We start from the raw sequence: 22,648 nt of genomic DNA, 5'->3' as shown, positions 1-22,648 counted from the left end.
CCTCGGAAATGCTTCACTTTCTGGCCCCTCCCCCACCCGGTTTCAGTACCCCAAGGTGGCCTGAAACCCATTATATTGAAGTCTATTATATAGCCAAGAATGACCTTTAACTCCGGATCCTCCCGCTTCTACTTCCCACGAAGAACTGCACGACCTCCTGGCGTCTGAGGTGCATGGGTTCGAACCCCGTGCTTTGTGCATGCCGCAGGCTAAGCAGGCACTCCTGTCTTCTTAGTTGTGACAGGGGGAAATGCCGTCAGCAAATATTTAATGAATAAATAGATACACAATTATAGCCTACAGTGTATGCTCAACAAATATTTATAGAACGACTATGGGCGTGCAGGGGAATGGCACCAGACAAACTAATTACGGTGGAAGAGGGAAAGGGGCTCCCAAGCCACTGTCGCCCCCATGCCTACCTTGTGCAAAGCGCTTTGCAAGCGTGGTGCGTTCTAGTCCTCGCCAACCGGTCCTTCAGATTAAATCCATTTTCCCCGATTACAACTCAGGCTCCAAACAGCGGAGTAGCACGCACCAGACAGCTTACAAAGCGGAAAGCGCAGGCGTCCCGGGAATTTCATGCTAGGAGCTTTTCCTACTGGGACCTCTGGCCAGCAAGCATAATCTTCACCACAAATTCCCGCATAGCACAAAATCCGCAGCCGCGCCCCGGCGACACGCGCCCACACACAGCCCTTGCTGGGCAACAGGAGTGAAGCCCCGCCCCTGCGCACTGGTACATCCCGCCCTCGCGCTGATGGTACGTTCCACGGGCCACACCCCCTCTCATGCGTGCATCCATTAGGCCCCGCCCCTGGGGGGGCTGCCCAGCGTAGTTGGTACATTCCTCAAAGTCTTCCACACGTTGAGTTGTATGTTCCTGAGGCTCTGCTCTCTCCACAGCTATCCCAACTATTAGCGTTTGGTGTCCTTACAAATTAGTAGGTCTCCTAAGCGCCTATCACTGTTCAGTTGGTACAATCCGCCCCCACTAGTTGGTATGTCCCTCAGGCCCCGCCTCTGCCCGGCTGGTACAACACTTAGGCCCCGCCTTCGTTCCCGACGCCACTCATGCGTCCCACAGGCTCCGCCTTCTTCCGGGTCCGAGTGCCCGGCCCGCATGGCTGCCGGCAGACGTGTGGGGCTTGGCCCGCGGTCGCGTCCCGCTATGGCTCCATGGAAGAAGAAGAGGCTGCGGAAACGCCGAACTGTGGCTTCCCAGGCCCGCGACAGCGATTCGGAGGACGGCGAGTTCGAGATCCAAGCAGAGGATGACGCCCGGGCGCGGAAGGTAATAACGCGGGGGTCCTGGTCGGGCCCTCGGCCTGCACCCTTCCGCCCGTCCGTCTCACTAATCGCGGGCCCTTATTGGGTCTCTTCGCGTAGGGGGCGGGGTCCAGTTTATACAGCCAATAGAAAGTGCATGTGCGGAAGGTCCGCCTGAGTTTTGGGCGGTCTTAGGTGATAAAATTAAAGGAGAGACCGGACCACACTTCTGAGAAGCGGGTTTTAAACTAACCTAGTATTTACGGACTTTTGTGGTGCTTCAGCTGTGCAAGGCTCATCAGCACTGACAGAGGGGACAGCAGGATTGAAACTGGGGATGGTCTTGGTTCCATATGTAGCCATTTGGGGAGACAGGCGTGAGCGCCAAGTGGAGCCGAAAAGCCTACGGTTCACGATGCCCGTCGTCTTGTGCTTAGCGGGTATCTCTAGTTCTCCATTTCTCCTTCCCAGCTCAGTCAGTAAATTAGGTGGTCAGTAAATGTGCAAAAACTGCTAGAGGCAATGAGAAGGCATGTGTTCATCGGCAAATACAATAAAGCTGCTCACATGGTTCAGACCAAGGGTTTTGCTGAGACTCAGCCCCGCACCGGCTGTAGTAAGACATAAAGAAGTTGCTCAGCTGTTTTGCGAGTCAAAACCCAGCCTGTGGGCTCTGAATATAGCTCAGTTGGTAGATCGCTTGCTTGGCGCGTGCAAAGCTGGGTCTGAACGCCATCACCTCATAACCGCATAAAAGTGGGTATTGTGGCACACACCTGTAATCTTAGCTCCCAGGGTAGGAGTGGTGGAGGCAGGGGAATCAGGAATTCAAGGCCACCTTGTCTATATAGTGAACTATACCACTAATCCTGAATCTTTTGCTGTACAAAACCCACAAAGGCTCTTCCAACCTGGGAAATACGTGCTTCTTAAAGGTTTAATCACACACCTGATGTAAATATGGCTGGGAGAGAAGCCAAGTTCATTGAACTGGCTTACCCTCCACCAAAAATAAATAAATAAATAAAAATGAAAAACAAAACAAAACAGTATCTTTGTGCAGTGAAATGAAACAGGGAGCAGAGTTTGTGGATTTAGGATTAGTGGGGACGGACAGATGGCCTTTTTCATTCCTCCCTCCCCTACCTTGATTTTTGGTAGGGTTAGAGACCAAACCCAGGGCTCTGTGCTAGGTATGCCTGTGTCTTTCAAGTAATCTTGGCCTAATTATCTTCAGACATGGCGGAGGGGAGACCCCCAAACAGAATGCTTAAACTGCTAAGAAAAAAATCCAGTGAGCAAAGCTTAACACTTGTCAGGAAAGTTATTTGCCTTACATTATTATTTTTTTTTTTTTTGTATTTCTTTACTTATGTTTTGATTTATGACAGGGTCTCTCTGTGTAGCCCAGGCTGGCCTTGAACTCACATAAATCCTCCTGCCTTTACCAAATGCTGGGGCTGTTGGGTTAACTGCCACAGCCCGTCATATTAAAGTGTCAGGGAGGGTCTTGTGTAGCCCTAAGTAGCCATGGACTCATGAGGAGACAAGGATGGGTTTGATCTCTTGATTCTCCTGCCTCCCTAGTGCCAGGATAGCAGATGTGTGCCACCACATTCTTTTCAGAAGGCAAGAGAGTTGGAGGTTCAGAGGGCCAGCCTGGGCACAGGAGACCCTGTCTGAAAAGGACCAGAAATGAAACAATATACAGAGAAACATAAAACATTATTTTAAAGCTGGAAAATAGATTGAGAGGTCAGAGAGTCGGCCCAGGAGGTAGAAACGCCTGCCTGTTAAATCCGACTGCCTGATTTGATCCCTGGAACCTACCTTACAAGGCTGGATGTAAAAGCAGAATGGGGCTCAATTCACCTAGTTCCAAGGCACCACCTCCCTCTTGTGGTCTCCTTGGGTACTGCACACACATGGTGCCCATATTCCGTGCGGGCAAAACACCAGTACCATTTACAAAGCTGAATTTGGTGCCAAGTGTCTGTAACCCCAACCTCCCTAAGGTGAGATGGAGAGTGGAGAATTGCTCAGAAGCTCACAGTCAGCTATCATGGAGAAATGAGAGCAGAAACAAGTGAGATCCCTCTTCACCAGGGTAGAGAATGTGTTGATTCTTTTTTTTTTTAAAGAATTATTTATTATATATGAGTACACTGTCACTGTCTTCAGACACACCAGAAGAGGGCATCAGATCTCATTACAGATGGCTGTGAGCCACCATGTGGCTGCTGGGAATTGAACTCAGGACCTCTGGGAAGAGCAGTCAGTGCTCTTAACCAGTGAGCCACCTCTCTAGCCCATGCTGACTCTTGAAAGACGGCCATGGCCACCACACACTGGGGCCTCCATGCCCATGTGCGTGCACATATGCAGTAATGATACAGAATCTGGGTTCATCTTACGTTTATAGCTGCGTGACAGTAGGCTTATTGTCTCTTCTCAGACAGATAATAATGCAATAATCTCAAGATGAAAGTGAGAAAGGAATAGAAATAAACCAGGCCGGATGGTCTCTGATTCTAGCGGCGTAAGAAACTGAGGCAGAGGATCATAGGTTCAAGGCTAGCCTGGGCAACTTAGTCTCAAAAATAAAGAGTAAGAAGAGGGCTGGGGGATGTAGTTCAGTGGTAGAGTGTTGCGTCCTGTGCAGGGGCCTGGGTTCCGTCTTTAGGACCACCAGAATAACAGAAGCATTTGGGGGACAGTTTTAACCTGTGCCATGAAGTGAGAGAATTTTTATAAGGACTAGGAAAAATTTGCCATTTAAGAAATTAAAAGTAGGAAATGAGATTCAGGCATGGTGATGCATGCTTAGCAGTACACGCCTTTGATAGTAGCACTCTGGAGACAGGCAGGTGGGTCTCTGAGTTTGAGACCAGCCTGAACTACATAGTGAGTTCCAGGACAGGCACATCCCAAGATACTACTCCTACTGTTCCTCACAACTACATACACGCTCATGAGCATACACACACACACACACACACACACACACACACACACACACACACACACACACAAACACACACACAAACACACACACACACGTGCGCCTTAGCCCTCAGCATCCGGCTCTCCTGGCCAAGCCTGGATCTTCGCATACCCCACACCCTGAGTTCAGTTTCTAGAAGGGTGGGCTCAGGCTCAGGGAGGTGGCTGTACTGCTAGTGGGAGAGAGCCCGGCTGGCAAGCCCTGGAGCCTCTCTATAGAACTAACCTGCACCTCTGCCCCAGCCTGGTGCAATGAGAGCTTATTAGACTGGCTGAGCCTCCAGGCCTCCCACCCTGTGGTCCATCAAAGCTGGGGTGAAGCCATCTCTCCGTTCTCCCCCGACAGCTGGGCCCTGGCAGAGCCTTGCCCTCATTTCCCACCTCAGAGTGCGTATCAGATGTGGAGCCTGACACCCGAGAGATGGTACGAGCCCAGAACAAGAAAAAAGAAAGTCTGGAGGCTTCCAGTCCATGGGTAGGTAAACAGGCTGGGTAGCCGGTGCGCCGTGGGGGTTGGGGTGGAAGTGGAGGTGGTGGTGTTGTGTCTTCTCTTCTTAGCCACCGACATCTACCTTAGGCCTGGCAGCATGGTAGGTGTCAAGTAGACTGAGGTAGTACAGTCTTCCAAGGCAGGCCTGGAAAGGGGCTACCCCTGCAGGCACAGAAAGTGGCAGAGGCCTCAGTTCTGGATAAAAGAACCACCTTAAAGAGATGGCCACAGGATGATGGTGTGGTGTCAGGATGCTTGTGTAGGAAGTGTAGCTCAAGTGTTCTGCTCGTGACAGAGCAGTAGCTGCCAGGGTTGAGGTACCCACTGATGACTTTTAATAGCAATACAAAGGAGCTGGGTATGGTGATGCATGCCAAGGCTTCATCATAAAACCCTGTCTCACCACAAAACAAAAAATATCTACAATATGCAAAGAGTTCTTACAAATCAATAAGAAAAGGACAAAAGCTCTGGGAGAATGGAATAAAGAAACTGAGTTGTTGACTCACAGAAGTGCTGTAGATGACTGTTTATATTAAGAGCACAGTGCTGACTCTTGATAATGAGGGGTTCAAGCAGAGACAGACATGGGGCCACAGCGAAGATGAAGGGTTGACCAGACAACTGTTAAACTGTTTACTGGGCTTTGGGCCTTCTGTTGGCTCCCAGCTCCTCGGTCCGGCCCTCAGAGGGCCACTTTCCTACCCTCACTGACCCTATTTCCCAACACACGCCTCTATCACACCTGTCAGAGTGGCTCAAGCATGTAATCCCAGCACTCGGGTGGAGGCCACAAGTTCAAGGCCAGTGTGGGGTACATAGCAAGGCCTTGTCTTAGACTGAAAAATTGACGTGAGTGAATTCCAGCCAAGGTCAGGCAGGGCCTGCCTCGGTTTGGTGTCTTGTACCCCCTTATCCTTCTGTTTTCTGCTTTCTGTTTTCCCTCTGCGTTGGTAGACAGCACAGTCCTTTGTCCTGTAGTGCCTGGTGCCTGCTGTGGCCCCTGACCACTCCCATGTCTCTCCAGGCTTGAGCTACCCAGTGTTCAAGGGGATCATGAAGAAGGGCTACAAGGTGCCAACACCCATCCAGAGGAAGGTAAGGAGTCGGAGGGCAGCCGTGAACACTGGCCTCGACAGCTCTTCCTGGACCCAGTGGCCACCTTGCTTGCCGTCTTCTATGACTGAAGCTCCACACAGCTTAGCCATTTCACAGGGGAGGTTGGGCCCAACAGAGCTGGAGTTTGACTGTGGCTCTCTGCATCTTTCATGCTGAGCCTGCCCAGGTAGCACACAAGCACCCCATGAGCACCCCAGCACTTACAGCTAGCTACTCAGGAGGCAGAGTCTCCCAGCACAGGGGTTGGGGATGCTTGTTCATGGAGGTGTGCTGATAGGCCTGTGGCTCACCCGTGCCCAGCCATGCTGGGGCTAGAACTGACAGAGCCTTCATCATGTGTCTGACAGACCATCCCCGTGATCTTGGATGGCAAGGATGTGGTGGCTATGGCCCGGACAGGCAGTGGCAAGACGGCCTGTTTCCTCCTCCCGATGTTTGAGCGGCTGAAGGCACGCAGCGCACAGACGGGGGCTCGGGCCCTCATCCTCTCACCCACCCGGGAACTGGCCCTGCAGACCATGAAGTTCACTAAAGAGGTATGCGTGGCTGGGCCTCGTGGGAAGCCATGAGGTGCAGAGCTGAGGCAGATAGCCCTCACCTGCCTTTGATCCCTCTGTCTCCCTCTCTCCACAGCTAGGCAAGTTCACTGGCCTCAAGACTGCCTTGATCCTGGGTGGAGACAAGTAAGGACTCCTTACCCCGCGTCCCAGCTTCCCTGTGCAGGCACAACCCCGGACCTCGAGGGTTCCCTTTGTGGGTCCTAGTTGCTCGTCAGTAACGCCAGCTTCTCTGTGTGCTCCAACAAGCTGGCAGGGGGTCGAGTGGTGGAAGCAGGGACAGGGGCAGAAGGAGCTATCAGCTTACAGTGTTGGGTCAGGGAGTTTGGTGAGTTTTAGTTATACAGGGTATGTCATTCCCTGGGTGCTGAGGCTAGTCGGCCCCGCTCCCCTGTTCTAGCCTCTACCAAGGTACGTTGTCTGTGATTATCAGAAAGCCTAGCCTTCCCAGGCTACATGGAGCCAGGGATCCCCACTTCTACAGCTGCACCAGGGGTGATTCATGGCAAGGCCGGGCAGACATACCCATAGGGAGATTGGGGTTCTAGGTGAAGCTGGTGATTCCAGGCTGGGTCACTAGGTGGCGCTGTGGGTCGGCAGCACTTTGCTGTGTCTGGAGGCAGAGAGGAAGCCAGCATCTAAGGTTCTCCCTTGTTTCTCAGCGGGGGCAGGGCCTTGGCACTTCTCACCTCTATACCTGTAGTGCGTGTTCCAGGCAAGGTGTGGGAATGCTTGGCTGTGGGGTAGGGGAGGGACAGACTCAAAAGCCCTGTGCTCTCCAGCTGCCCTTGTGTTCCCCCCCTAGAATGGAAGACCAGTTTGCAGCCCTGCACGAGAACCCTGACATGTGAGTTTGTTGATGGGGGGTGTTGCTCTGGGAGGGGGTTGAGGGCTATGATAGCCCTGAGCCTGGGGTGACCTGGCCTGTGTATTCCTTGTAGAATCATTGCCACCCCTGGGCGGCTGGTGCATGTCGCTGTGGAGATGAACTTAAAGCTGCAGAGTGTGGAGTATGTGGTTTTTGATGAAGCAGACAGGTAAGGCCATGCATATAGCCCCTGTTAAGCATATAGCAACTGTTAAGGTTGTCCCCAGGGCCCAGGAAGCAAAGAGAAGGGAGGCCATAGGACAGTAGGAGAGTAGGTGTTTCCTGGGGAGACCCATCCCTGAGACACCTATGCTAGTTGTTTTAAGTTTATGTCTTAGCACTGAAAAGAATGTTCAATTCCGTGCTGGCTGTGAGCCATGGAGAGTGTTCACTGCTCATGCATGATGCTGAGTTTGTTCCCCTACAGTGGACACACAGACACAGGAAGATTAACATGGCAGGGGTTCTGGAGTGAGGGTAGCCAGGGTTCCAAGCTCTGTAGGGTAGAAGCTTACCATTGACCTCTACCATTGACCCTCCCTGCCTACCATTCCCCACAGGCTCTTTGAAATGGGCTTTGCTGAGCAGCTACAGGAGATCATAGGCCGCCTTCCCGGGGGCCACCAGACAGTGCTGTTCTCAGCCACACTGCCCAAACTGCTGGTGGAATTTGCACGAGCAGGTGAGCCAGTAGGGCATGGTGCTGGGCTCAGGGTGGGGCCTGGGGTCTGTCCCTTTGTGACCCCCACAATCTCCTCCACACCCCAACAGGCCTCACAGAGCCTGTGCTCATCCGCCTGGATGTAGACTCCAAGCTCAATGAACAGCTCAAGGTGAGGCAGTGTTGGCCCCTTCCTCAGGCTAGTGGCCAGGCAGAGTCTGCCAGCCAGCCCATGGCCGGGAGCCCACATCCATCCATCCATCCCTCTCCCCGCAGACTTCCTTCTTCCTTGTGCGTGAGGACACCAAGACTGCTGTGCTCCTCTACCTGCTACAGAATGTCGTTCGGCCCCAGGACCAGAACGTGGTGTTTGTAGCCACGAAGCACCACGCAGAGTACCTCACAGAGGTGAGCCAGGGCTCCAGGGGATGGAGAAAGCCATGGGGCCTCAAACCAGCTTCATCCAGCGCCCAGAGTTGCACTTCCAAGGAAGGCCACCAGAGGGCGGCAACAGGGCTCCCATGAGCCTGGGTGGGGCTTTTTCCACACACTGACATCAGAAGACACTGGTGAACTGTCAGTACCATTTGTGAGAGCGCAGCTACTGTCAGCGCACCCAAGTTGGTTTGGGCCTGTCTGGCTTTCTGTCTGGCTTTCTGTCCGGCTGGGTCATCTGCAGCAACTCCCAGTGGGAGTGACTTTCCAGTTTGTGATGCGCCTGGCATCTAGGCATAAAGCTAGCATGGTAACTGGGTGCCGTGTGCCCGTGGCCCTTTCAGTATGTTCACACTGGTGTGACCCTCAGCGAGATGCACGTCTGGGAACTCCCAGCAGCCTGGAAGACTGGGGGAGGGGCTGTCTAGCCGCCGTCTCACCCCGGTAGACACACCTGGGCATTGCTGAGGACACGGGTGCCTGAGTCTCATTTACCCGACACGTTAACGGTGCCTTCCTCCCCCGAGCGTCTGAGACTAAAATAGTAACATGGAGAGAGCGGTTGATGCTCTCACGGGCTTCCTGTGTTTCAGGCTCGTTCCTCAATGGTGCATTAACCACTTAGTCCAGGGAGGCACAGAGAGACTGAGTAATTTGTCCATGGTCACAGAGGATCCTTAAACCAGTCTTGATACAAATTGTATCTTTTGATGCTCCAGCAGCCTTGCAGAGCTAGCTGGGAGGTGGTAGGAGCTGCTTTCATGCTGATGCAGGAAGCAGTCAGGGCAGCCAGCAGTGCCGGGGTTCAGACCCTCAGCGCATGGTGCCCTGGCCTGGGCCACACCTCCAGCCCTCGCTCCTGCAAGCTTCCTCACCTCCCACCTTCGCTCTGAGCAGTTGCTGACGGGCCAGGGTGTGAGCTGCGCCCACATCTACAGTGCCTTGGACCAGACGGCCCGCAAGATCAACTTGGCCAAGTTCACACACAACAAATGTTCCACCCTCATCGTGACTGACCTGGCTGCCCGGGGCCTGGACATCCCACTGCTGGACAACGTCATCAACTACAGCTTCCCTGCCAAGGGCAAGCTTTTTCTACACCGAGTGGGTAAGGAGCCTGACTGCACTGCTGGGCTTGGGGAGGGGCGCTGGGCTTAGGGAGGGGCGCTGCGCCGTGCTAGCAGCTGGGAATTTGGGGAAATGGAGGCCTTAAATAATGTTCATTGCTTGCCTAGCAAGCACAAGGCCCTGGGTTCAGTCCTCAGCTCTGGGAAAAAAAAAAATAATGTTCATTGTAGGTGGATCCTGACAGGTAGGGTAGCCCTCAGCTCTCAGAGTTTCTTTTCTTTCAGTTTTGGGAACAGAACCTATGGTGTCGCCCATGCTGGGCAAACTGCCACAGACCAAGTTGTATGCCATGTTCAGAAATGCAGATAGATAAAACTATGCATGGGAAAGAAGCTAAGCTGGGCATGGGTTTCTTAGAGTTGTTCTCCGTGTTACCGAGTGTGGTTGGATTTATACACGCATCTCTCGGGCAGAAGAGGGGCAGCCGCTGGGCATCTGTGTCCTGAGACTTCACTATAAGGCCCGCAGGAGACCCTGACCATGCCGGCCCAGATCCAACCTTGCTGGTGGCTGCCTGCTGTCTCCAAGTCTCCATTGCTCTCTGGATGGCTGGCTCCCTGCCCGGGGAGTTTCCGGAGCTAATAGGGGAATTCCTCAGGTGCCACGTGACAAGCCACTCCCATTGAAACCTGCAAATGAGGGGAGACAAGGGAGAAAGCTGGGCATGGCAGGACATGTCTGTGGTCATAGCACTTAGGCTGCTGAAGCAGGAGGATCAGGAGTTCGAGGCCAGCCAAGGCTATATAGACCCTGTCACAAACAATAAACCCAGCTGAAGTGTGATACCTGCAGTTCACTCCACACCACGCTGGGGTCATGTTGAACTGTTTCCTACCAGCTACTGCTGTTTAAGTCTGTGTAGTGTTTACAGATGTTTTCATTTACTGTGACGTCCTTCTTCATGTGGGGCACATCTTCAGTAAAGGGCCGAGTAGTGACTTTTTACACAATGCACTATACCATCCTTGTTGTAGCTAATTGAGTCTACAGTGTTAGGTGGAAAGTTCCATTAGGAATATGTAAATGAGCAGGCCTGGCTGTGTGCCAATAAAACTTTATTGTACAAACAAGTAGTGGGCCAGGAGGGGCTCCCATTTCCTCAGCTCTGTAGCTCCCTGGTGGTCATCGGCTTGTTGACCAGTCAGTCCTCTGTTCTGACACCTTTCAGAAGTTCTGGCCCAAACTTTTTTTTGTTGTGAGAATTTGCAGCCTAAATTATTCTTTGGGGAAGAATCTTCCCAAAGTGGGAGTGTCCAGGACTTTGAGTCCTGGTCATGAGTGGTACTTGCCCTGCCTTTGATCACTCTGTACCAGCCTGTGCCCACCCCTGCCCACCTACCCTGTAGGTGGGGACAGCAGTTCAGGAAAGGCCCTGGTCTACCTCTAGCCCTCAGGGAGTTGGGGTCCCTTGGCTGAAACTCAACTTTCCCCCAACAGGCCGGGTGGCCCGAGCAGGCCGAAGTGGCACAGCCTATTCCCTGGTGGCCCCAGACGAGGTTCCCTACCTGCTCGACCTTCACCTGTTCCTGGGCCGCTCTGTCACCCTAGCCCGGCCTCATGAGGAACCTTCAGGTGAGGCGAGGCTGGCCAGGGCTCAGGTCCCTGTGGAGTTCATGAGCAGGCAGGGGTGGCTTTAGGAGATGGCTGCTGGGTGTGGATGTGATGGATGTGTCCTGGGAGGTAGCCACAGGCAGCTGTGTGATGGCCGTGGGTGCTGGGGTTACTCTTGGGCTATCGTTGCCAGAGTGGGGGTCTGGTTGAGCATCCCACTCTAAATGTCCCTCTTGTTTGTAGCTGTTGTCTTGGAGTCTGTAGGTCGAGAGGGACAGATTATAGGCTGACTCCCCGTGTGCCCTGTTGCTAGCAGGTGCAGTTGGCAGGGATGGTGTGCTGGGTCGGGTGCCACAGAGTGTAGTGGATGACGAGGACAGCAGTCTGCAGACCGCCCTGCAGGCATCACTGGAACTTCAGGGCCTGCACCGTGTGGCCAACAATGCTCAGCAGCAGTACCTGCGCTCGCGTCCGGCACCCTCACCGGAGTCCATCAAGAGAGCCAAGGAACTGGACCTGGCAGAGCTGGGCCTGCACCCACTCTTCAGTGAGATTGGGCAGGGCGGAGTAGGTGAGGGTGGACGGGTCCCTCACAACCCAGACTGGCCTTACACACTTCCTTCCCCTGCAGGCTCGTGCTTTGAGGAGGGAGAGCTCCAGCGCCTGAGGCTGGTAGACAGCATCAAGAACTATCGCACACGCACAGTGAGTGGACCCAGGGCCACGCTGAGGGGCTTTCCTTGTGAGGTTCTTGCCATACCATGCTGGTTCTGTTGGCCATTTTTAGGTCCCTTCCCCTTGTTCTGGAGGATCCCTGTGACCCGCAGCAGGTCCTGTGTGGGTCGCCACTTCCTACCACTGGAAGATAGATTGAATCCCCTTAGGGACGGGGTGCATTCTCTGCCTTCCAGAGGCTTGATGAGCCTCCCTACCCAGCCTTGAGCCTCCCCACCCATCCATTCCTCCTGAGTATCCATGGGCAGGCGTGTGCAACAGGGTTCAGGGACAGAGGCAAGGAGAGCCCAACCAGGCGGCCAGGTACCCGGGTGGCCATGACAGATGAACTAGTAACTACTAGTTCAAAGCCCAGTGCCCTCAGTATGAGGTCCGGGTTCTGGCTTTTCCTAGCTGAGTAGCCTCGAGCAAGACATCCACTTTCTCTGGGCCTCCCTCTAATTGTATGTTACCCACTGTGTCCTCCCACAGTGAAGACTAGAGGAGTACACATACAAATTGCAACTGCTTTGGGGAAGGGCTGGGGGTAGATGGGTAGTAGTCAGCAACCATGGTGTCCTCTTGCAGACCATCTTCGAGATCAATGCCTCCAGCAAAGACCCAAGCAGCCAGATGATGCGTGCCAAGCGGCAGAGGGACCGGAAAGCTATTACCAGCTTTCATCAGGGGCGGCAGGAAAGGCAGGACGGCCCAGCTGACCCAGTCCCTCAGGGGGAGCTGCCTCAGAAGGAAGAGGAAGAGGACGACATGGTTGAGACTGTGGAGGTGCGGGCTGTAGGGGCGGCTGGTGCTGGGGGACACACAGCTAGGTCCCAGTAGCCCATGGGTCAGGCAGTGATGCCTCCCCATCTCTCCATATTGTCTGTGGAAGTGGAGCACTGTCTCGGCTTACAGTCTGCAGGAAGTGGGGTGTGGAGGATAGCCACAAGTTTAAGGCCAGCCTAAGCTACAGAGTTGTACTGTCGTGGATAACCAAAGAGCTGTCTCTGCAGTTAAGCAGTTAGGAGCCCATCCTCCATGGGGTGTGCCGGCATAAGCCTTTGATGCCAGCACTTGGGTAGCCGAGGCTTATGCATCTTTGTAAGTTCAAGGCCAGCCAGCAAACAGCAAGTCTCCATACTGAGACCCTGTCTCAAAATCAACAAAGGCCTTCTGCTCTCAGGGAATTGGGGTTCACAGCATCACAGTACATACTCAGAACTGCCTGGATCCAGTTCCAGGGGATCCAGCACCCCCGTGTATATACATACACATACCCCTAAAAATAAAATCTTAAAAAGACAGAGCCCCTTTCCCAGATGTTGTGGCCTGGCTAAGTGGTTCAGCCTGAGGTCCTGTGGGAGAGACCCACGCCCCAGCAAGTAGGGCTGGAGGATGGTGTTCTACTTACTTGGCCGTGGCCCCTCCTCCATCTCTACTCCATCTCTCTTGTCTTAGTGGGGCAGGGAGAGCCATAGTCTGAAGGCCCAGCCACAAAACCCTGGGTGCATCCTGTTTGTACAGAAGGAGCCAGCGCCTAGTGTGGTCAGGGCTAGGACTGGGACATGGCAACATTGCCAGCATCAGCCCTGCCCCTCTTGCCTGCGCTGCTCTCCAAGGCAGGGGTCATTGTGTTCAGGTGAGGACACAGGGAGATGCCTTGTAGCACAGGAAAAGGGAAATCCTGACTCCCTGGTTCTGGTGGGGCTCCTCAAGGCCACAAGAGTGACACTGGGTCTCTGCCTGCCAGGGTGTCTTCACAGAGGTTGTGGGCCAGAAACGGCCGAGGCCAGGACCCAACCAAGGAGCCAAGAGGCGGAGGAAGGAGGCCAGTCAGCGAGACCAGGAATTTTATGTCCCCTACCGGCCCAAGGATTTCGACAGTGAGCGGGGGTGAGTGTGAACTTAGAGCCCGGCTTGGGGTAGACAGAGGGTCTGGGCCCCATTAATTAGATCTTCCACTTGAACCTGCAGGCTGAGTGTCAGTGGGGCTGGAGGGGCCTTTGAGCAGCAGGTGGCCGGTGCCGTCCTTGATCTGATGGGGGATGAAGCCCAGAACATGAGCCGAGGGCGGCAGCAGCTCAAGTGGTGAGTGACCAGTCCCCGTGCCACCAGACATGACCTGTGTTCCCTTTTGACTGCTCAGAGCAAGGTGTTGACTCCTTCCCAGCTCCATACCCCCGTGTTTGATAGCTGTTTCCTGGCAGGCCTCTTACCTGCTGTACCCATGAGGACTCTGGTACAGCTCCCCCAACACACACAGGGCTTGAATGTGATATGGGGGTGTCAAGCCCCAAGTCTCCAACCCCCATGCCCCTTTTGAGACTTGGGCCATCCAGGGAAGGTGAAGAGGTAGGTGGTTGAGGAACTATGAGTGGTCGGGTGCAGACCAGGTGTGGCTGGCTATTTGCCTTTAATCCTCTACTGCCCACACTTGACAGGTAAGTGAGGGAACGGGTTCCTCAAAGCAGAACCTCCCATCTCCCTCTCAGGGACCGGAAGAAGAAGCGGTTTGTGGGGCAGTCAGGTCAAGAGGACAAGAAAAAGATCAAGACAGAGAGTGGCCGGTTTATCAGCAGCTCTTACAAGCGCGACCTGTATCCTGAGAGGCGGGGCTGCTGAGGGGCAGGGCCAGGCGGCTTCCTACTACTGCTCCTATAGGAGGGGTGTGTCTGGGGGCGGGGCCGGGTGTACAGCTGCTGCTCCTATAGGAGAGGCTGTGTCTGGGGGCGGGGCTAAGCAGCCAGCTGCTGTCCCTATAGGAGGGACTGCACTTGGGGTTGGGCCCGAGTGGCTTCCTTAGCATCCCCCTAATAAGGGGCCTTCCCCCAACTCGGGTGCTACTTGTTAATTCCTTAACGAGACTCTCAGCTACCAGAAGTGGAAGCAGAAGCAGAAAATTGATGACCGGGACTCCGAGGAAGAAGGACCATCCAACCGGCGAGGCCCTGGGCCCCACAGAGGTGGAAAGCGAGGTCGTAGTCAAGGTGGGCAGGGCAGGTGGTATGGTGTGAATAGGGAGAAAACCAGGCTCGGTGAGGTGCAGAGATGAACGTGGGGCGAAGGCTAAGCTCCCCCCAAATCCTTGTGTTGACAGGTGCGTCCCAGTCCCGAGCTTCCAGCGTACCCACAGGCCGCATGCGCTCCGAACTCAAGACCAAGGAACAGATCCTCAAGCAGCGCCGTCAAGCCCAGAAGCAGCGCTTCCTGCAGCGAGGGGGCCTGAAGCAGCTTTCAGCACGCAACCGCCGCCGAGCCCAGGAGCTGCGCCAGAGCGCCTTTGGCCGGGGTGCTCCCACCAGGAAGGGCAAGATGAGGAAAGGGATGTAAGGAGCCAGACTCAGCCCTGGGGCTTCCTAGTAGCCCTGGTGTGGACATCAGGGACATGTTTCCATGTGCTGTTGGCAGATCCTTCCACAGAGGAGCCAGTGTCTGTCCATGAGGAGCAGTGCCACATGGCCACAGAAAGCAACAACTGCTTTTGACTGGGACACTGGGTGGACTCTTAGAGGAGGATGCATAGGCGTCTAGCTATGGAAAGCAGGCCGACCAAGTCCTGAGCCTGCAAGTCAGCTAGCTGCTTCCATTTCTATGCATTCAGGGTTCAGAGATTGGGGCCATATGGATGCCTCCGACTCAGTATTGAGTTTTAATGAGTAAACTTTACTGCCTCTAGTAGACCAGGAGTGTAGCTTGCTTAGGATACTGGAAGGTGTCTCAGCTGAGGCTGAGAGCAAGTGGCCATGCCTGTGTGTCGCTCCTGGCTGCCGAATGAAGAAAATGAGAGTGGCTGGATCCACTTGCCCATGGCGGCTCAGCACCACTGCAGGGCAGAGGAAGGCTGTGGGTGGCTTTGCCCTCTTGCACATGGAAGAGAGAACCAGCCTGTGCCATCCTCGGGTGCTCCATCCTGCTGGTGGTTTTCCTCACCTCTTGATTGGGGGTGGGGGGTGGCAAGCATCCTCCAGCAGCTGGACCCCAGTGCAGGCCAAAAAGCAGATGGTGCCGATAATCACCTCAGACACTGTGCACAGCAAGGGCCTGTCTTGGCATGCACCAGCCCTGTCTGAGCTTGTCCAATGCTCCCAGCCAGCTGGGAGAGGCCCGTCCCCAGCCTGTGTGGTGGGTGGAGCGAGCAGCACAGCTGCCCACCCCATTGTCTACTTAACTGAGTTCATACTGAGTGTCCTGTGGAAGGCTCACAGTGGCGTGAGCTGCCATGGCTCCATCTTGCCAGGAGAAAGGAGATTCAGAGAGCAGTTGTGTTAAGCCTGCACACCAAGAAACGTGGGACTTGGTTCCTCAGGTCCCCTTCACTGTTCGTCTGGTTCGTTTAGGAGGCAGTCTGTGGGTTTAGCCTTAGGTTGGTCATAGCTGGCCAGTAGGGCTGAGACACTCAGGATAAACTGCTTCACCTGGGGGCGGGGACGACATGGTCAGATTACATCCTCTCCCTACCCCTACAGAAGGAAGCCCAGGGCGGGGGCAGGCTGGGAAACCCCACTGGAGAGGCACTGGTAGTGTCTAGTCCAGCCTCTTAAAAGTTTCCTTTGTTTTACTTATTGATAAAGTAACTCAAACTTGACCTCTAACTCAGGGTGGTCCTCCTGCCTCAGTTTCCTAAGTGTTGAAAATGATTGTGTATAATAGAGATTTTGGGGGGAAAGGAAGGGGGAAGGGAAGTGGAGACAGTGTCTCTATACAGTCTTGGCTGTCCTGGCAGTTGCTCTGTAAACCAGGCTAGCCTCAAACCCAAGTTCTGCCTGGTTCTGCCTCCTGAGTGCTGGGGTTAAAGGTGTGTGCCCAGACACTTTGCTGCTTTCCAGCTGGCTCCAGGCCAGCCTGAGGTCCCACCCACGACAGGTCATGTTTCCCTTGGCTTGTTTGTTGGCTCCTGACCTCATCGACATAGCATCATTCATTTTGTGCTAATCGCCCACCGATAGGAACTTAAGGGACACCTCCAGGCCCACTGCTGTGATCGGGAAGCAAGCGCCTGTGGGAGCCTCCTCAGGTCTATCACCTGGGTAAATATTGAGGCCACAACACAAAGAAGGGAAAAGCAGACGAGCCATCCCTTGCCATGGCAGTGACAATGAGGCTGGTGACAGTTCTCTGCTCTAGCCAGCCCGACAGTGATTCTTGGCCTCAAGAGTGGGCAGGAGAGACCCAGCGCCCTCCTGAGTCTTCCTCACAGGAGCAGAGGGATACAGAAGAGGGACTAACTCAGCTAGTCAGACAAAGTGCCCACCCAGCACACCTGTAAATCCCAACACTCAGGAGAGGGAGGAGTTCAGAGTCATCAGCTACATAGCAAGTCTGGGGTAAGCCTGGGCTACAGACACACCCCCCAACACCCCCCAAAGACTGCCTGGTTCACATGACCCTCAGACCCACCTGGATTTGGCATGTGTTATCACAAGGACCAGGGCAACTCATGATGGAGCAATGGCCTCTGTGAATCTAACCCACACTGTGTGGGACACACGGACCCACTTACAGTTCCTGGTGGTGGCTCCAGTTCTGGCAGCTGGGTGTGGTTTTCTGGGCACATAGTAAAGGACCCTTAACCTCTAGGTGTCCCAGCAGTGGGCTGTCCCAAAAGGAGTGTTGAGCAGTGAGTGGTACAGGGCACCTCACCTCCTCCAGCTGCCCCTCTATGTCCTCCATGTCCAGGATTTGCTTCCGCCCCTGTTTCATGCAAACAAGCTGGTACATGTTGAGCACAGCCATCTTGGTGCGTCCTAGGAGGATCGACTTTTCTGATGCCTTGTTCTGAATTTCAGTCCACTTGGATTCCTGTGGAATGAATGCCCAGATCGCCACATTTGAATGGGGACCTGACCCTATGGATCGGGAAGGCCCTATATCTGCCTAACAGGGGCACCCAGGTGTTCTGCGGAGTGGTGACAAGCACTGTCTTTGGTGGTGAAGTAGTGCCTCAGCCCCTGGGCTAGCACAGCGGATGGGTACCCTGGAGACACACACCCTCTGCTGTGTGAGCTCGCGTGCCGCCTCCAACTGCTCGCACAGTCGTATGCGTTCCTGGTTCAGATGCAGCAGTTCAGCCTTCTTCGCTTCCCTCAGACTGCGCAGCCGCGCACGGGTCGCCTCCACCTCTACATGTCGATCAATCTCTGCCAACTTCAGGACCGCCTTTGTGTCTACCAGGCCCTGGAAGCGCGCCACCATGTCCAAAACTTCCTGAAACTGAGGAGAGGGACTCACATGGCCTGAAATCCACCTCTTCTGCCCACCCAGCTTGCCAACGCACCCTGGGAGCATCCTCAGTCCAGGTGTGCCATGGGATATCTCAGGCTCTGAACTCCATGCCCTTCCTGCCCAGGATCAAACCTAGTTAACTAAGCAGGCTAGGTGCCACACAATGAAGGTTGACACCACTTCATTGTTGACTGGGGGAACTTTGTGGCTGATGCCTGGAATGTCAGCACTTGGGAGGCAGAGGCAGGAGGGTTCCCTCTAGCTCAAGGCCAGCCTCGACTACATTTTGAGTACCTGGTTAGCTTGGGCTACAGAATGGGGACTCTGTCTCAACACCCCCCTCCCCTACTAGAGCTGAGCATGGTGACAGCACAAGCCTAAAGTAGTAAAGAGTTGAAGATAGGGGCGTGGCAGCATATGCCTTTAATCCCAGCACTCAGGAGGCAGAGGCAGAGGCAGAGAGGCAGAGAGGCAGAGAAGCAGAGAAGCAGAGAGGCAGAGGCAGAGGCAGGTGAGTATCTGAGTTCAAGGCCAGTCAGGGCTATATATACAGAGAAAAACTGTTTTGGGAACTGTTTCCCTATGTAGGGAGTACAAGACCTTTTCAAAAATAATAAGCAACCAAACCTGTCTCAAAAAACCAAAGACACACATTTCTCCCCAAAGTCTTACCTTCTACAAATAATAAATTTTACATTATTGTCTGTCCTCATTATGTCTGTCTCTCTCTCTCTCTCTCTCTCTCTCTCTCTCTCTCTCTCTCTCTCTCACACACACACACACACACACACACACACACCTGCTTAACTTAATGACCTTGAGTGATTTCTGGAACCTTTTTTCACATGCAAAATGGGGTTGTCAATAACAGAACCCTTTTGACTGGATTTAGGAGATGACTGAAGAACAAAACAGGTCCCTAGTATTCAGTGAGTGCTGTCTCTTGTATACAGTCAGAGTTCTACTAGTGCTGGGAACAAAGTCTTTCCCAGGCCCTCAGCACTGCTCACCTGGGGCAGTTGCTTCCGCACGCCCTCCAGTATCTGCGCGCAGGGCTCCAGGCGCTGCACTCTCCGCTGCAGCCGCTCACGTTGCAGCTGTAGCTCCTTCAACTGTGCACGCAGCCGCAGCACATCTGCCTCCAGGTTGTGCATTCTGTGCCGCTCCTGTATGGCTTTCCACACCTCACTCCGGGCCTCAGCTTCCTGGGAAGAAGGGTGGTGATCCGAAAGCCTCAGAACTCTGGAGCTTACAGTGCTCTTCTGCCTCCGCCAAACCACAACATTTGCGCTCTAAGCCAGCGGAGCTGGGATTCGAGATCCTTGCGCCTCCTCAGACCTTTGACAACCGGATATGCACCTCTTCCCTCCCCATGTCATCACCCACGAGGCTTTCCTAGTTGGGGCTACTCTAGAGTGGCAAGCAGGAGCCCCTACAACCTGCCTCCGGCCCTCAGCCTCCACTGACCTTACGGAGTTTGTCAAAGTAGATGGCGGACCCCTTTAGCGCCTGCCCTTTCTGCGCCAGCTCTATCCAGCGCTGGTTCACGGACTCCATCGTGCTGCGGAATTCCTTGGAGCAGGATGCAGTTAGAGTTGTGTGTCTGCTCACCTAACAGTCCCAACTACAGCTGCTCCCCTGCTCAGACACAACACCTTCTTCCCCCTTCCCCTCATCCCGAATGCTAGTGTACCCGTCTGTTCTCCCAACCTCTTTTCCTCTAGACACTCCATGTTAAAGCTACCTGACTCACTGAGCTCTTTTTAAAAAGTATTTTTGCTTTAAATTGTGTGTATTTAGGGGAGGGGTGTGTGCTTGTGAGTGTAGTGTCCTTAGAGGCCAGAAAAGGGCACTGGATCCCGTGGAGCAGGAGTTGCAGCCTGTTGGGAGCCACCTAATATGGATGCAGGAACTTGAACTCGAATCCTCTGTAGAAGCCAGTGCTGTTAACTGTTGAGCCTTCTCTCCAGCCTGATGACTCCGAGCTTTGTCCCAGAGGGCAGTCTTCCTCCAGGAAGCTTTGCTTGTCAGTTACATTGGTGAGTAGAAGTTCCTCCCAGAGTCTAACAGCCCTTGCCTAGTGCCTTCCCGCACAGCCACCTCCACCCTCACACCTATTTTCCTCTCCAGACTGTGAAGCCCTGGAGGTCAATGGCCAGTAGGTGCCCAATGCACACACGCAGGTTTGTACCAAGTGTTCTCACACTATCTTCCTTTGACAGATAAGAGACTTCAGAGCTTAGAGTAGACTCACCCTGGGTTGTATAACCCACATTGGGCACCATCAGTGTGTGACTGAGGAACCCTCAAATTTTAGCAACTGAGGCTCACCTTCCTCTGGACCTGCAGACCCTGGTCTGTGACTGCTACCTCTTGCTTCTTCTCCAATAAAAGCTGCAAGGCCGAACTGTCATCCGCCAGTGGCTTCCTGAAGAAACCCAAAGGGGAGGAGTTAATGAGAAGAGGGGTCTGACTCCCTGGGGATGCCTGAGGAGGGCCCCCCTCACTACCTACAGAGTTAGTTTGCTTTTGTTTGAGAAGGTCTCACGTAGACCAGGCTAGCCTTGAACTCTTGATCCTCAAGCCTCTACCTCTTGAGTGCGAGGATGACAGGCACAGGGCTGTCACTCTGTTCACAAGTTTTACCGAGTACTTGTTTTGTCCAGGCAATGTCCTTGTCACCGAGGGTGCAACCATCAAGAAGACAGACAGAAACCCATGTTCCCGGGAGCCGTACTCCCCTGAGGACCACGGACAGCTAAAAGAGACACTAATAGCAAGCAAACGCTGCCTGGGCCCTGGGATATAAAAGTCAGTAGATCAGAGGTGATTTTCAATATGGCGTCAGGAAGTCTCTCTGATCGAAAGACACGGTTGTACCGACAACTTTAGGGGACAGAGTCCAGGTCAGCGGAATGGCTAAGCAGCAGCCAGACTCCCAGCGAAGCACCTGAATACATTGAAGGAGTCTTAACGGAGAAAGGAGATGACAGGTTGAAACTAAAATTGGACCTATCCAAGGTCAGACTGTGGCAGGCCACAGGAAAAGAAAAACGTAGGCTATAACCCTAGGCTGAGATGAGAACCACGGGAGAGTTTTGAGTGGGGGAGAAAACCTTTGTGGCTGCTGTGAGGAGCGAGGGACCTTGAGTAGGGTGCTCCAGGTGCTCTGATCCAGGTAGGCACGATGGGGAGGTAAGGATGGACCTATTCTGGGTACAGCTTGACGGGGGGGCTGATGGAGCAGGGCAGGAGGAGAGGGGGTGAAGGTGATCCCAGCAGCTGGAAAGATGTCACTCTGAGGGATGTCTGGGGGTTGGGGATTTAGCTCAGTGGTAGAGCGCTTGCCTAGCAAGCGCAAGGCCCTGGGTTCGGTCCCCAGCTCCAAAAAAAAAAAAAAAAAAAAGAAAAAAGAAAAAGAGGGGATGTCTGTAGGATGACCAGGTGGGATGGTTTGGACCGGTTCCTGCTCTGACCACAAAGAGGAATCATTTCTCTGTGGGGAGAGGTCCAAGAGAGGCTAGCTGTGGGAGCCTGGCTCTCCCGAGGGGATGGGAGGAAGTCAGAGTCTGACATCTCATTCAACAAGGCTCGCCCATCTCTGCATCAGAAGGATCTATCCCTACCCCCATTCCCGCTCCCCACCCTCTGCCCCAACTTGACAGATACAGGTCCCACTGCCTCTAGGCATGCATTACAAAGCTGACATCCTTAAAATGAAGTTTCTCCACTGGACAGCGGCTCACGGGAAATTTCCTTTCCACCCCGGCTCAAGGATTTCATTTCTGTGAGATACTGGCCAAGGCTGGGGGTGGAGCATGCTAGCCATCTCAGAAGCTTAGAGAGCCAGCTCAGCTCTAACTTGCTCACCAAGACTTTGGAGGGGAGACCTACCTGACCTACAGATTCTCTTAGGACTCTTGCACCCCACCCCAAAACTGTCCAAAGCACCGAGGCTGCAGGGACCCTAGAAGGGATGGGACTGATATCCCTCCATCTTGCCCCTTCAGCCTCTCTTGGACCACTCACGGATGCAGTTTCTCTTTGAAGGCCAGCCGGAAATACTCCTCCCAGGCCACTGCCATTCTCTCACAGGTGTCTCCAGCCACCTTAGCACAAGCTGAGGAACGGCCCAGTCTGGAACTCCTAGAAGCCCGAGGTTGACCGAGTCATGGTTGCCTGGGCAGCCAACTGTACACATTCTGTTACCAGGCAGCAGCCTAGGACACACTTCTGACAGGGACAGACGACAGCCAGGAAGGGAGGCGATCCTCTAATCTAAATTTGGAAGCAGTGGACAGGATGCCGGTCATGGGTCAATATTTCCTTTTACAGGGATGGGGGGCTGTGCCTAGCTAAGCCTCTTCTCGACTAGGTAGGGTTTGGCATCACCATGCAATGGCTTGCTCCTTCAGTAGGGGGTGGACAGGGGTTCGGGGCTACAGCTCTCACCTGTCCTTTGCAAGGCCCTGGGTTCTAGCTCTAGTACGGCGCTCCCCTCCAAAGAGTAATTACTGAGTGCCTACTGTTTGCCCAGCTCTATGTACTATCAGCCATTCTAGGGAAAACTAGTCCTTTGAGCTCCTTACCCATGGTGATGGGACTATCCTGATCATGTCTCAGGGAGCCTC

At 53.9% G+C, this 22,648-nt stretch overlaps 2 protein-coding genes across 2 annotated transcripts; one reads left to right on the top strand and one right to left on the bottom strand.

Moving 5' to 3' along the window:
- Positions 1 to 1,083: 1,083 nt before the first annotated feature.
- Ddx54 (DEAD-box helicase 54) lies at positions 1,084 to 16,387 on the top strand. The gene is given in 21 exon segments (XM_032886548.1): positions 1,084 to 1,294; positions 4,619 to 4,718; positions 4,721 to 4,747; positions 5,790 to 5,860; positions 6,229 to 6,417; positions 6,515 to 6,564; positions 7,244 to 7,285; positions 7,380 to 7,475; positions 7,867 to 7,988; positions 8,078 to 8,139; positions 8,244 to 8,375; positions 9,300 to 9,510; positions 10,968 to 11,102; positions 11,395 to 11,628; positions 11,713 to 11,786; positions 12,384 to 12,581; positions 13,546 to 13,688; positions 13,770 to 13,883; positions 14,288 to 14,392; positions 14,667 to 14,782; positions 14,893 to 16,387. Coding segments are annotated over 21 exon segments (2,625 nt in total). The 5' UTR covers positions 1,084 to 1,123; the 3' UTR covers positions 15,126 to 16,387.
- On the bottom strand, positions 16,109 to 22,102 carry Cfap73 (cilia and flagella associated protein 73). Its single transcript, XM_032886500.1, has 7 exons — positions 22,047 to 22,102; positions 20,349 to 20,445; positions 19,485 to 19,589; positions 19,028 to 19,222; positions 17,784 to 18,005; positions 17,436 to 17,594; positions 16,109 to 16,210 (listed from the first exon to the last, which is right to left on the bottom strand). The coding sequence occupies exons 1-7, from the start codon at positions 22,100 to 22,102 to the stop codon at positions 16,109 to 16,111; spliced, it is 936 nt and encodes a 311-aa protein (XP_032742391.1).
- Positions 22,103 to 22,648: the final 546 nt, after the last annotated feature.

The sequence above is a fragment of the Rattus rattus genome, chromosome 16 (genome assembly GCF_011064425.1).
Source record: "Rattus rattus isolate New Zealand chromosome 16, Rrattus_CSIRO_v1, whole genome shotgun sequence".
Taxonomy (NCBI): domain Eukaryota; kingdom Metazoa; phylum Chordata; class Mammalia; order Rodentia; family Muridae; genus Rattus; species Rattus rattus.
The sequence above is the reverse complement of the archived record's forward strand: the minus strand, read 5'-3'. Positions and strand labels throughout refer to the sequence as shown.